This window comes from Petromyzon marinus, chromosome 3, assembly GCF_048934315.1.
Source record: "Petromyzon marinus isolate PM22_M1 ecotype Great Lakes invasive population chromosome 3, UKy_Petmar_22M1.pri1.0, whole genome shotgun sequence".
NCBI classification, from domain to species: Eukaryota; Metazoa; Chordata; class Hyperoartia; order Petromyzontiformes; family Petromyzontidae; genus Petromyzon; species Petromyzon marinus.
The window spans coordinates 23,674,368-23,687,931 of NC_133669.1; the positions used below are offsets into that span (position 1 = coordinate 23,674,368).

Sequence of the window (13,564 nt, forward strand, 5' to 3'; positions counted from 1 at the left end):
ACCTTACCACAAATCCATGCCTTCAATACGTTCACCTCAGCCTTCATCATCCACTTTATAGGATTGACCTTCCCCTGCGGCAAAAACCGAACCGGCCGAGCCAGCTATGCAACTCGGCCGACAGGAATCAACTCGCAAATTGGGGAGAGTTGAAGAAGCCCAATCACTTAAATAAATAAATACCCTTAATCCAGAAAGTAAATCTTCACCGTCAACACTTTTTTCAGGGAGGGTGCTGCAATGGAATGTTTGGCCAATTTTAATGAGCGCATTTGTGGTATGGAAATCCGAGCACCCGCAGAAAATAACATTCCACGGAATAACAAAAAGCTCAACCCGGATGATTTCCTGCACTGCAATCTACGACTGACCTCCTCGCAGCATAACTTCTTTGTGTGATTCACAGACGGACGTGATCCACAAACCCGTGCTTCCAGTTCTGGATGAGGTGCAAATCGGCACCTCATCCAGAACTGGATCAGGTGCCGTGTGGATTTCTGGAGTGTAAAATTTCAATTGAAATAGGAACAAATGCCCAACTTTGAATTAAAACAAGTTTTCATCATCCAAGTCATACGAGTTACGTAATAGACAATAACAAGTAATTGGCAGTGGTTATAAAATACACACCCAGGAAATGACACTGATTTGATGCTTACATTGAATTATGAAATTGCTAATTATCTAATACGATATAGCATTTTGTATCTGCATGCCAATTTCGATTCGTTGCCAATTTTGAAAAGTAATGACAATGAAAAAAAAGGTGAACATTTTAATAATTCATCAGGACAATTGCACGCATTTCACGTTATTAATGCATTAGCTGTTTTAATATTTTAAAGTCTGCACATTATTACACACTTGTTAAATAGAATATTGGAAGCAAATGAATGACATTTAACACTATGTACAAATACACTTTTAATCATGCCATACAATATCACCGTGTTCAATGCACCTTTTATATCTACACCAGACTTTCAATTACATTTCTCTCAAGTTGTACATATTCTGTATATTTAGCATTAGCTTTTTTTTGTCATGCGTAGCGCCTCCTACAGCCATGACACAAGTACCAGGGCGCTGCGTGATGTGTGGGTATTCAGAGCATGCGCCCTGTCTGCGGCATGAGTAGGAGCTCTCTCTGCAGCACAGGGTCGCCCCCGACTGGTACCCGCCGGCCCCCTGCCGTGCTGTCCGTCACCAGCGTGATCTTGTTGAACACTCCGCGACCAAAGTATTTGGCCACGACAGCGAAGCCATCCGATGAATGCTGCAGCTGTCGGGAGACAATCGTGACAGAACAGTGCAACTTATTTCAGCAATATGTAATCAAGCAGGAACTTTATACAGAGCAGTTAACGACCCATTAAAATGTGATATTTTTGCAGGGGCCATAATTACCAACATAAAATTTGACACTGATTACCAACATTGTTTTTTAAATCGAATTGTTATAATTTTATGAAAATTAGAACTAAAAATTTTTCAGCAATTTTCCACGTGGTTTATTATAGGAAACAATTATTCTGTTTATCAATGTTTGAAGAAACGTTTGTGTGGATGACCAAGCCAACAATTGTTGGATATATTTACCAAATGATACAATACCACATGGCTATGACCAAATAAATCAGAATGCACCCGATCTCCTCAGATCTCAGTAGCTCACCAGGTTGATCCTGGAAAGTGTGCGGCAGGGTGGCCACCATGCACATCAGATTTTTAAAACCTGCTGGGTAAAGTAGTGGGTAGCATAGGGCATTGCAGAAAAAAATCCACTACTATGTTGTATTTATATGTACGTATGTTTAACTACTTTCGCACCGTTCGTAGCCAACCGTGCTAATCGGAGATGATACCATGTGTATGTTCACCGCCTTCACCAACCTGGACTGACCGGCACGAAGTGTTGGTCAGGTAACCCCCACAACCACATAGAGCATCGACAGGCCCTCTCATCCATCAGTGAATTGACACACACCTCGTGGTGGAAGGTCTCGTGCAGATCCCGTGAATGCTCTTGAGCGCGAATGCGCTCCTGTAGCTTGCGGTTTTCGGGCAAGCAGGCGGGGCACTCGGCATCGCTCTCGGCGTAGCCCTCGAAGCAGTGCTGGTGGTAGGCGTGCTCGCACAAGAAGTGCACAGATGGCAGCTCCAGCGGATGCTTGCACACGCTGCACTTTGTCACCTGAAAAATTTTCGCACTGGTGGAGAAAAAAAAGAGAGTTATAAATCATCAATCTATAAAGTCACAAAACAGCTGTCTAGAGCGTTTTTTTCATCTGTAAGTACCTTTCCTTGTAACAGTGAATACATTGTTGATAAGTACCGGTGCAACTCTACGGGAATTAGTCACAACCATGATAAAAATTTGTGTCCTTTAAGGGTAAAGCCAATGAAACATAAGCATAGCTTCAGGAATGGAAATAAGTTGACAATGAGGAACACAGACAGTCTTTTCACATATTTCGCACTGAGAATATTATTAGTGGTTGGCACAATGCGCTATGAACTCAGCGACCCGAGTTTGATTTGTGGCCAAGGATAACATCAGTGGCAAGCAATATATGAACTGGTGCTAGGACTCCCTTCACAAACATACACTGCATTGATCAGCGTGGCGAAGTATGGTCAAGTACAGGGAAGGTTTGATAAAGCAGTAGAAAGATTAATGGTTGTAAATGTATTTTGATTTCAAGAAAAATGTATTAACTTGAACAACTTATTCTTTTCCAAAATGGAATTGTTACTATTTCATAGTCATGCATGACGGTTATTAAAAATGCAAATAGTTCATTAGAAACTAGATTACAGTAACTGCTACAATTGTGTATTACAGTTTGAGTAAAACCTTGGTGGGCAAAGAGGCTTTGTGTACAAGTGGTGCTGTAACTGTGCATACACACCCATATGTATGTAGGACTTCTATGTATAACCGTGCTAATCGGAGGTTTGGGGGAAGGACAACAAACTACACAAAAAGCAATTTTAAAGAAATTAGTTTTCAATCTAGATGACTTAAAAGTGCATAGCTCCAGTTATTTCTTAAATCAGAAAGAACAGCGTTCCAGACGACCACAGAAGCGCATCTGAAAGTGTGCGATGCGGTGACCATCTTTGTTCGATTGCCAGTCAAAAGCCGCTGTGAGGATGACCAGAGTTCGTGTGATGGTTTATTCTCCAGCACATACACACACCTGGTGCGCAGCTCCTCAATATGGCCACGGATCTTCTCCATTTCCTCTCGATACCCACGCACGTACTGCTCATCCTCCGCTATCTGCTCGCACTCTGACTGTAGCCGCCGGATGATGTAGTCCTTGATGACTGCCAGTGTGGCTGTTGAGTTGTGAGCCAGGGTCTGCACCACTGCCAATATGTACCACAACAAAGATTGAATAAGTTTAATATCAGGAACATTTGACCAAATCACCCAGAATACGTTCGACCTCACAGATATTAGAAACTCGGCACGGTGGAGCCTGGATAGAGCTTGGAAGGGCAACCACGATGCACAAAACATGTGTTATAGACTGCTGTGGGATTGTTGGGGGCCGGGCAGCAACATTGTTGAACTGTCCTTCTATCCTCGTAACCACATGCTCTCCACCTTCAAACCAATCGCACTGACCAGCATGGTGAAGTATGATCAGATAACCCCTCTCCCTACGACCTATAGGGTGTATGGAGGCCCTCATCCAACAATTTATTGACAATGGTATGTACATTAGGAACTGTGATCATTATAAATGTCGAAAAGAGCGTTTTAACAGTTACAACATTGACAATGTTTATGAATGCGAATGTGCAATGTGGCTGCGGTGGTTTTACCAAGAAGGGGCGGCATGAGGTTATTTTGGTCGATGTGCTGTAGCACCTCCGTGATGAACGGCCGACAGTTTTCCTCCTTCCGCGCAAAATATCCCAGGGCCTGCTCCCACAGGCAGCTCTCACGGTCACTGTAGCGCTTGCACGCTTCGATGACACGTTGGTAGTCATCGCTTTCCATGTGAAACCGCACTATCTGCTGATATCTGCTCCGGGAAACAAATACGCAGAATTCGTATATCCACACACATGCAATGATGTAGAAAATCATGACTGTCACACTTGCCAAAGGAGCGCATTTAATGAGGCATCCAGCATCTGCTGTTGCCACACTGTGCTTTTCTTCCCAAATTGCTTCACTTTATCATCCCATACCCTTAAGGCTCTCAATCTTCCGATTAAATATTTTTTTTGCAATATCGCAAATAGTGCTCAACAACGGATGCCCATGAGTCACGGCAAACGTTACTTTATTATTCAGTAATATTCACAGAGTTCCTAAAGTGGAAAATATGCGCACTCACAGCTGTGCCTTCTCGTAGAGGAACAGAATGCCATCCTTGAAGTTGTTCATCTGACACATAATGAGGGCCTTGTCGAAGTTGCTGTTGAACGCTCCGCTCGTCAGCAGAGCCATTGTGGCATTTTCCAGGTTCTTTTTTTTCTAACTCATCCAAACGAAAGAAAACCGAGTGTCATTACTTCCATGTGCTCCTATTAGAGGTGAAATTCCTGCCGCGTTTGTGAACACTGAAGCCATTTGCTCCACCACACAATGCAGTTATTAAAAAGTAGAATATCTTGCATCTCCTGCGATTCTCTTCTGTTATTACTGATGAGCTACAACTTGAGCCTAATTAACATGAAATATGTACACAAGCATCAACAAATATGAATGTTTGCGAGGCAGAACTAAAATTGCATGGTTATGAGTTAACTTAAAATAAACGTTTAGTCATCTCTGTACTTTTTGTTGGAATTCAACTCCCATACTGGTATGTCTAACAAACTCAATTAAAGCTGCCATTGTGTAACATGAATGAAAAACTATTTTGACTGACAGCCTAACCAGTTGGGCAAAAGTATACCTACCAAACACTCATAAAGTTCAACCTGGTTAAGCAGTGATTGGTAGTGGTCTGTCTTATACCCCCTTGAAGAGAGGTAAAAATATACAGTTGTAAAAATGTGTTAACTAAAATATCTCTGATTTCATGTATCACAATATCTCCCACCAGCAAAAGGAGAGAATAGAGATAGACAACCCACTTAACTCTCTGCAACTACTTACATAATTTAATATCAACAACACCTAATAGCTAAGCAATGAATCGTATTCTGGTGCTGGCACACCTGTGGATCAGTCTCGTGCATCCAATCGCACAGGTAAAGCTCCAGCAAGGTGTCGTTGACACCCTGCGAACATCGTGGCTGCACCTCAGCCATGTGCTCCAAAAATGCTTTCAGCTGCTCCCGGTTATTGGCATATATGTGGATGAATTCCTCCGGGTTTGCCTGCGCGAACACACAATTGAAAACGTCAGATCCACGCAGACAAAACAGGCATCCAACCTGGACCACAATTACATTCACTTAGTTACAGCAAATCCATGTACCGTTTACAGCTCAATTCGCCTTTGTAGATTCATGTTTAAAAAAGCAACCACAGTGCCATGTGTATGGCAGCTACTTTTACAAACGTGGGAGGAAAGAATAAGGATGTGCCAGGCAGACGTTTCTTGCTCAATAATTTTTTTCATGCCGTTGTTGTATTCTTACAAACATTACAATTGAGTTTCTACTTGTTATGTTCAAAGAGGGAATTTCGCGCTACTGAATGAACCTTTTCGGCTTCTGCCGCGAAGGCAGAGGCATCCCCGTCGCCGCCGTGGGGATCGGCTCGCGGCCGGTACCCCGTGCACAGCACTTTGAGCAGCCCTGTCGTCTCCACTGGGGCGTACTGCACCAATGTCTTGCCGTACTTCTTCAAGTTGCTCTCGGCCTGCTCAAACGGCAGCTTGGCAATGTACACCAGAGCTTTGTGGCAGTCCTGCACACGTGAGTGACGTCCACAAAGCAGAAGGGGAAAGGAAAAAGACGAAGCATGTTGGGACTTATGAATTCTAACAGCACAGCAAAGACGCGCATTTTTTTTGTATGATGTCCACGGTAATTGAAAAAATATACTTTCGCTTACATTCACAATTACAGTTTTTTTCCCAAGGAAGATAGCAGACTGACATAATATTTAACTACAGCATGCGATTTACAAAGATATGATTTGAGTTACATCCGTAAAAAAAAACAAGATCTAGTTTTGGCCCTTCAGAGAACCATAACATAGTTTAGTGCCGTACCGCATACACCTGCATATTTATTTGGTAAAATACTGTGCTCCTCTGCAGCAGTCCAATACAAGAAACACACCCTGCTGGAAGACTTTATTCCCATATTTCAGTCATGAAATTGCAATATTAAATAACTGTTATGCCATGCTATTTTAATGCACCAGAGAGACGGTATGAATTGATATGCAAATTACAGTTGAAATTGACTTAATTTTTCACATCAGTTGTAAGGAAGCAGTAAAGCATGATGATTAGTAAATCATAAAAAGCTATTCACACTCCTTTGAGTCTTGCTCATCTCCTACTGGACATCAGTGAAAAAGAGCTTTATAGCTCATCAGATTCCTCCTGTATAAATACATATTCTGATTCTTGCTAGAACTCTTGCGAAATTAACACAATTTTAGTGAAGTGGTTAAGCGTGCAGGGGTCATGGGTAAAAAGTAACCTTGATGTCTTCAAGCTGGATCTTGAGGTACCACTCGTGCTGTCCGTCCTTCTCAGCCAGATAGAGTGCATGGTCATAGTATCCTGCCTGGCGGAGCACCTTGATGGCCGTCTCGACGTCGAACGCCACTTCACTCGTCTGTAACAGGCACGCACGTTCAACGTTACAATGCAAGCTGGCATTTTAAACAAAGGAAAGTATTGCCGGGGAAGACATTTCTTCGTTAATCATCTCCAGAAAAATGTATAATGGTGAAGGTAATCATTCATAGCCCTTTTGTTAATCCACTGCTGAATGAAGGCCCTCACATACCAGGTTAGTCATGGGGGTTGTTTGAACATATTTGACCACACAGGTCAGTGTAGATTAGTCCAAATTCCAAATTTAAGGACCATATATCCCCATTATGAAATGTTCTCCACGATGCTAAAGAATTAACACAGTAGTTTATACGTCAATTTGGAAATAATAAAAAAAAACATTACTTAAGTACACTCCAGCATACCTTTATGAACTCTTCCAGCTTAGAGCTGTCCTTGAGCTTGGTATAGCAGTTGAGCAACAACGTGGTGTGGTCCTTGTTTGCTCGGGATTGGCGATGCAGGGCCTGTAGGTATGCCGTTAAGTTGTGGATTCGCTGAGCGTCTAAGAACTTGCGAATGACATATGACGGCTCCAACTTGCCAATGGTCCTGGTGAAAAAAAAAACCTCAAAGATGATACATCATTCAACACTACACATAGTATACATCTCATATACCGATGCTCTAAATTTAATGCACATGTATTGCAGTCATGTGTTAAGTCACAATTATTAATAACATCATAAGAATAAGTGCTCTCAATGCAGTATTCGTATGCCTCGTTCAGCTGACGCACCTTATGTACTGCTGTATGGCTCCATCGTGATCTCCCTTGCTGTAGAGGTGATCCCCATACTGCCGAAAGATCTCTGCTAATCCATCCGTGTCCAGGTGTTGAGTCTTTGCCACGCTGATAGCCAGCACGTACAGATTTTTCTTAAACAGCATCTGTTGTGATGGTAATGAAATGTATGTTACTGCTACTCTACCGGGTACATCCAACATGCCTGAACCTAAGCTCAGCTGTCACACCCAATGGATTTCATTATTTTTTAAACATTTACCCATTTTTGTTGCAGTGGCACCTTTGGTGTCATCTCATCCCCGTGACCACCTACATAGGAAGGCTACTGAATACATAGAGACTCATTTAATTTCCTTTTGGTTCTAGAGTTAAAAGCAGAGTGACTGACAAGAATCAACACTCTTTAGATAAAGCAATACTAATATAATTTGAAAATAATGTCATTCAGCCATCCATCAATTTGGTGTCTCGAGTGACCTGTTGCTACATTAAAAGTTTTCCGCTACTCTCCAATACATTGTGGAAAAGGAATATATTTTTGCTGAATTTTCTTGAACTATTTCAGTTATATTTTTTTATAAGAGCAGAAATATAACCACCTTTCAACAAACCAATAATAGTAAGATAATGCAGACAAGGAATATATATAAAAAAATATATTTTGTTTCCTGGTCTTTTTAATTTCTTAGGGTGGAAAGGATCGATTTGTTTTTGTCTGGTACAATAAGTGAATGTTCCTTACCTCCAGCTTGGTCTGCGTGTCCTTCTCATGCAGGGCAACCAGCTTGTTGTCGCCCGTTAACACAAAGAGGGAGCCCCACTCCACCAGCACGTCCACCACGTGAGGGAAGGGTGCCGAGTAGGCAATCAGCTTGTTCTCCAAGTCGTACACCGTCACCATGTGCATGTCCATCGCTTGCCGGTCCAAGCCACTCCCTGACGCTCTGTAAATTTAACATCTGGTCTTCATTACAGAAATTACCACCGTCTTTAAGAGTCAGTAAACAAATTATTAGCACAGAGAAAATAGATTTTAAAATGTCATTGCCAGAACCGTTAGCCTTATACGGAAAATAATATTACGTAAAATAACCCCCCGCAATCCGCACGGCGTGGGGAGGCCCTCATCCAGCAGTGAATTCCCAAAAGGGCCATACATGCACATTTATTAAAATCGCCCATTTATATTTAATTACTCATCATCATCATTGATCATTCATAATAGTTCGACATTTCTCAAATGGGCTGCATGAAACGTGGACCCACCTAGGCATGGACTTCGAATCCTTGGAGACGATGACCAGGTAACCGCGGAACCAGCACACGAGGCGTTTCTCTCCCTCGAAGGCGAAGCAGGGCCCACGCTCCTCGGGCTGGTACAGGTACACGCAGTCGTCACGCGCCACGATGAACTGATTGTCCTGCGAGAGGTCGCTGAGCGTGGAGCAGCGCAGGGCACATCCGTGGGGGTCCAGCAAGTGCCGCTCAATCTTTGCCTGGAGTACGTATGACTGTTGGAACGTCAAAACAAGAGTGGAGAAGAAACCTTAGTATTTAGAAAACATGTGTGTAGATGCTACGTCGTTTGTGTTGATGACAGGACTGACAGATGGTGACTGCTTGTGTAGGCTTTCACTCAGCAGTGAACAGATCATGGCTGCTGATGATGTATATGTAATGGATTGTTTGAAGCCACAGAGTAAAATACATTTTTACAAAATACAATGAAAATACTTTTTCTTATTTATTTTAAATTCAATGGTTGAAGCTACAAACAAGCTGAAAATTAGTATAAGAGAACAGTACAATGAGTGGGAAAACATTGTTAATTTTCAAATTTTTTATATACAAATTTAACATGCAGTGTGAATTAAATGCATCAAATATGAATATTCAATACAAATATATATTCAAATGCGGGTTCTAAATTTTTCAGCATAAAGGCTGGAAAAGTGTAAGAATTTTTCTTTTAAAATCTGTTATTAAACCACACAAAATTATATAGTCACCTGCACGTTGTCGGTGGTCACCACGAAGAGGTGCATCACCTTGCCCACCTGGCGGAAGGCCAGGCCCGTGATGGGGTACGTGCTCTCATGCACCACCTGTGTCTTGCTGTGGCGGTCACGTGTGATATCTCCCTTGATAAGTACCACGCTGCCGTCCGTGAATCCTGCAGCACAAACGCAGCGGTGGCCCTCACTTGCCAAACTTGCAAAAAAGAGCAGCCAGTAACCGCACACGCATGACAAAACATTTCAACGTGTTCAAATGCAACCGTATATCAAGTCGCTGTACAGAAACAGTAGGTAGGTTATATAAATTAAGTAGCCCCATTGGCAGAGGAAATAATGAATACCTTGAGCCTGGACTTAACAGTGGCAGGAAATCAACAACACAAATTGGTCGATGGCAGTTTAAGACAATGAGGGTAGCAGAGGAGAATGGTCAAATTACAACTGAAGGACAGTCGATTGAGTGATTCGTTGAAAACAAAATATATGTTTCCTGGTATTTGAATTATATGGATGACCACATTTCCAGGGTCTCTTGTTATCAATGTTCACAAATGCTAAAACACTCTCCAAGTGTCAGGTATTCACCTATGCCCATGTAGTTGAGGCCCTCGTGGATGGCGAGGCAAGTCACTTCGGTCGGCTTGTTGCTGGGGATGGCTCTGAAGATGCGGCAACACAGTGGGATGCCCGTCTTGTCACGTTTGTCCATATTCCACACTTTTACCTATGTTGACGAAGAGAAAAAAATACGTAATTGAGCAATTTCCTCAGAGAGTTACATACTTAATAGGAACGCCAATTTGTTTAATAAGCAACATTATTTAGCGATTGTAAGTAATAAGTGTATGTCATGCACATGTATAATTCAAACGTTGAACAAAACTAAAGATTCGAAGTGGCACAGTGGTTAGCGAACCGCATGACGAACCGGCAGCCTGTTCGCTACCCACCCACGGCTGACATCAGGGGTGATATCTAAATAACTAAAGATCAGAGGCGGCACAGTGACCAGCGTGGATCCTGGGCCCCTTCTCCAACCTGCAATGACCAGCGTGCTGGCGCATGGCCATACAACCCCATGACCAGGGGTCGGCAATCTGCGTCTCCGCAGCCGTGTTCGGCGGCTCTTTAAGGACTGCTTGATGACGCTAATTTATTAAGGACCACAATCATGTATTCACAACACATTTTTACAAAATTCGGAAAAAAATGGCTCTTGTTATTTTAGTTGCCGGCTCCTGCCCTTGACCGAAAAGGGTGGGTAGGCCTTCACCGAGAAGTGGATTTACAAAGGGCTATAAACTCATATATATTTTTTATGTGATGTATATCCAAAACCAGCGTTTTAAAATATTGAATTAGTGATGCAGTTACTTGAAAATGTGGAATATCGATTTGCAATGCTTCACATTCCCATTGGCGACAAAACGGGCATCAGAATTTACTTGCCATGGGGTTGATTCCTTGCTCGTCTTCCCCCACCGACACGAACAGGTTGTGTTGCTTCAGCTGGTACAGGTGCGACACCCGCAGTTCGTACGCCTTGAAGCTGCTCAGCTGCAGACTCCGATTGAGGAAGTGAATGTTCCCTTCGAAATGTGCGCGTGTTAAGGAACTTCAAGAGCATCGCACGAGTTGTCACTGCAGACGTGTTCACAGATTATGCCTAAATTTCCACAAAATAGAACTCCTGTGCTCTATTACCCACGTAATTGTCAGTTAATAGATAACATGCACTTCCTCCTGCCTGCGCCGCTATCAATGTGGTCCCAACGCAAACCCTGATTTGTTAATTTTAATTCCACGTGTCCAAACCTTTGTGTCGGTACAAATGCGCGGACACAACCTCATTTCTAGCCACAGCTAGTGCCCGTGTTCTCAAAACTTACGAGTCGGGGCAAACTGCATGGAATATCGCGCAGGAGACATTTCGAACGCGCGCAAATTTGGCGCCGCGTTGCTGTGATGAGACACGAACACGCCGCACAAAACGCATATCACCGGTATGGCGTGGGCATGTGACTTGTCTCTGTAGCATTAATAACCCAGAGGTGGTGGTGGTGCTGAGGACATGAACCAGTGGTCTTGTTTGGGGAGGGGTGGCCCACACCAAGAAGTTTTATGAAACCCACCGCAATAGCCTGTCCCGATAGACGGCGCAGGTCACAACGAGGTCTGCGCGAGAGAGCGGTGGCGCAGCGGTTAGCGCTACGCCGCGCTACGAACCCGCCGACCCGAGTTCGCTTCCCGCTTCACGACCAACACCGGTGACGACTATCTGAACCGGTCCCGGGTCTCCCCTAGGCCGACTCGGCCTCAAATGAGTACCTGGTGCGGTGGCTTAAGACATCGCCGCTGGGTAAGACAAAGGCGGCCGGGCGTGGCGCTGACCACCCACCTCCTCGGTGTGCCGTCTCCGCCTTCATAGGTGCTACTCGCTGACAGAACTTGCCCCCAACATTCTGTTAGGAGGCTATACGAGGGGGGATATTTGCCTTTTTGTTTTGTTTTTTTCGCCGAACACACCACCCCAACCACCACCCCCCAACTCGAGTGACCAACTCGGCGGGGAAGGCCAACAGGATATCCCCGAACAGCATCTGCCCGCGGCCGCAGGCGCACACGCTGACGTTGAGCGCCGCGAGGCCGTCGAAGGCCCCGGCGCCTCCCGCGGGGTCCCGCGCCGCCTCTTTGTCGAAGAAGGCGAAGCGCCGCCACTGCAGGAACGCCATGGTCTTCCCCCTTCCTCCCGCTACCCGCCTCGCACAAACCCTACAACGGATCGGCGCGCCTCTCACAAACCCTACAACGGATCGACGCGCCTCTCACAAACCCTACAACGGATCGACGCGCCTCACACAAACCCTACAACGGATTGGCGTGCCTCACAAACCCCTACAACGGATCGGCGCGCCTCACACAAAGCCTTCAACGGATCGGCGCGCCTCACACAAACCCTACAACGGATAGGCGTGCCTCACACAAACTCTACAACGGATCGGCGCGCCTCACACAACCCCTACAGCGGATCGGTGCGCCTTACACAACCCCCACAACGGATCGACGCGCCTCACACAAACCCTATAACGGATCGGCGCGCTTCACACAAACCCTACAACGGATCGGTGCGCCTCACACAAACCCTACAACGGATCGGTGCGCCCCACACTCACACAAACCCTACAACGGATCGGCGTCCCTCACACAAACCCTACAACGGATCGGCACAACTCACAAACCCCTACAACGGATCGGCGCGCCTCACACAAATCCTACAACGAATCGGCGTGCCTCACACAAACCCTACAACGGATCGGCGTGCCTCACACAAACCCTACAACGGATCGGCACAACTCACAAACCCCTACAACGGATCGGCGCGCCTCACACAAATCCTACAACGAATCGGCGTGCCTCACACAAACCCTACAACGGATCGGCGTGCCTCACACAAACCCTACAACGGATCGGCGTGCCTCACACAAACCCTACAACGGATCGGCACAACTCACAAACCCCTACAACGGATCGGCGCGCCTCACACAAACCCTACAACGAATCGGCGTGCCTCACACAAACCCTACAACGGATCGGCGTGCCTCACACAAACCCTACAACGGATCGGCACAACTCACAAACCCCTACAACGGATCGGCGCGCCCCACACTCACACAAACCCTACAACGGATCGGCGTGCCTCACACAAACCCTACAACGGATCGGCGCGCCTTACACAACCCCCACAACGGATCGACGCGCCTCACACAAACCCTACAACGGATCGGCGTGACTCACAAAAACCCTACAACGTATTGGCGCGCTTCACACAAACCCTACAACGTATTGGCGCGCCTCACTAAAACCCTACAACGGATCGACGTGCCTCACTAAAACCCTACAACGAATCGCCGTGCGGCGCGCTCCTACTGGCTGCGGTCGCGCATAACACGCGACAAGTAGGAGCGTGCCGCACGCACGTGACCGCCGAGGCGACCAATCGTCGTCGTCATCGTGGTCCGTGGGGGCGG

General features: G+C 45.4%; 1 protein-coding gene across 1 annotated transcript; it reads right to left on the reverse strand.

Annotated features, from left to right (window-relative positions):
• Positions 1 to 243: 243 nt before the first annotated feature.
• VPS11 (VPS11 core subunit of CORVET and HOPS complexes) lies at positions 244 to 13,345 on the reverse strand. Its single transcript, XM_076053123.1, has 16 exons — positions 12,122 to 13,345; positions 10,986 to 11,132; positions 10,122 to 10,260; positions 9,528 to 9,691; positions 8,785 to 9,029; positions 8,261 to 8,462; positions 7,510 to 7,661; positions 7,136 to 7,322; positions 6,631 to 6,768; positions 5,678 to 5,884; positions 5,188 to 5,349; positions 4,359 to 4,498; positions 3,838 to 4,040; positions 3,204 to 3,375; positions 1,988 to 2,210; positions 244 to 1,282 (listed from the first exon to the last, which is right to left on the reverse strand). The coding sequence occupies exons 1-16, from the start codon at positions 12,266 to 12,268 to the stop codon at positions 1,106 to 1,108; spliced, it is 2,805 nt and encodes a 934-aa protein (XP_075909238.1). The 5' UTR covers positions 12,269 to 13,345; the 3' UTR covers positions 244 to 1,105.
• Positions 13,346 to 13,564: the final 219 nt, after the last annotated feature.

Coding starts and splice junctions, on each gene's coding strand:
- VPS11 (XM_076053123.1), bottom strand. CDS start 12,268: ATGGCGTTCCTGCAGTGGCGGCGCTTCGCCTTCTTCGACAAAGAGGCG. Junction 9,030..9,527: donor TGACCACCGACAACGTGCAG/GTGACTATATAA, acceptor ACGTTCCAACAG/TCATACGTACTCCAGGCAAA. Junction 7,662..8,260: donor ACACGCAGACCAAGCTGGAG/GTAAGGAACATT, acceptor CCATCACAACAG/ATGCTGTTTAAGAAAAATCT.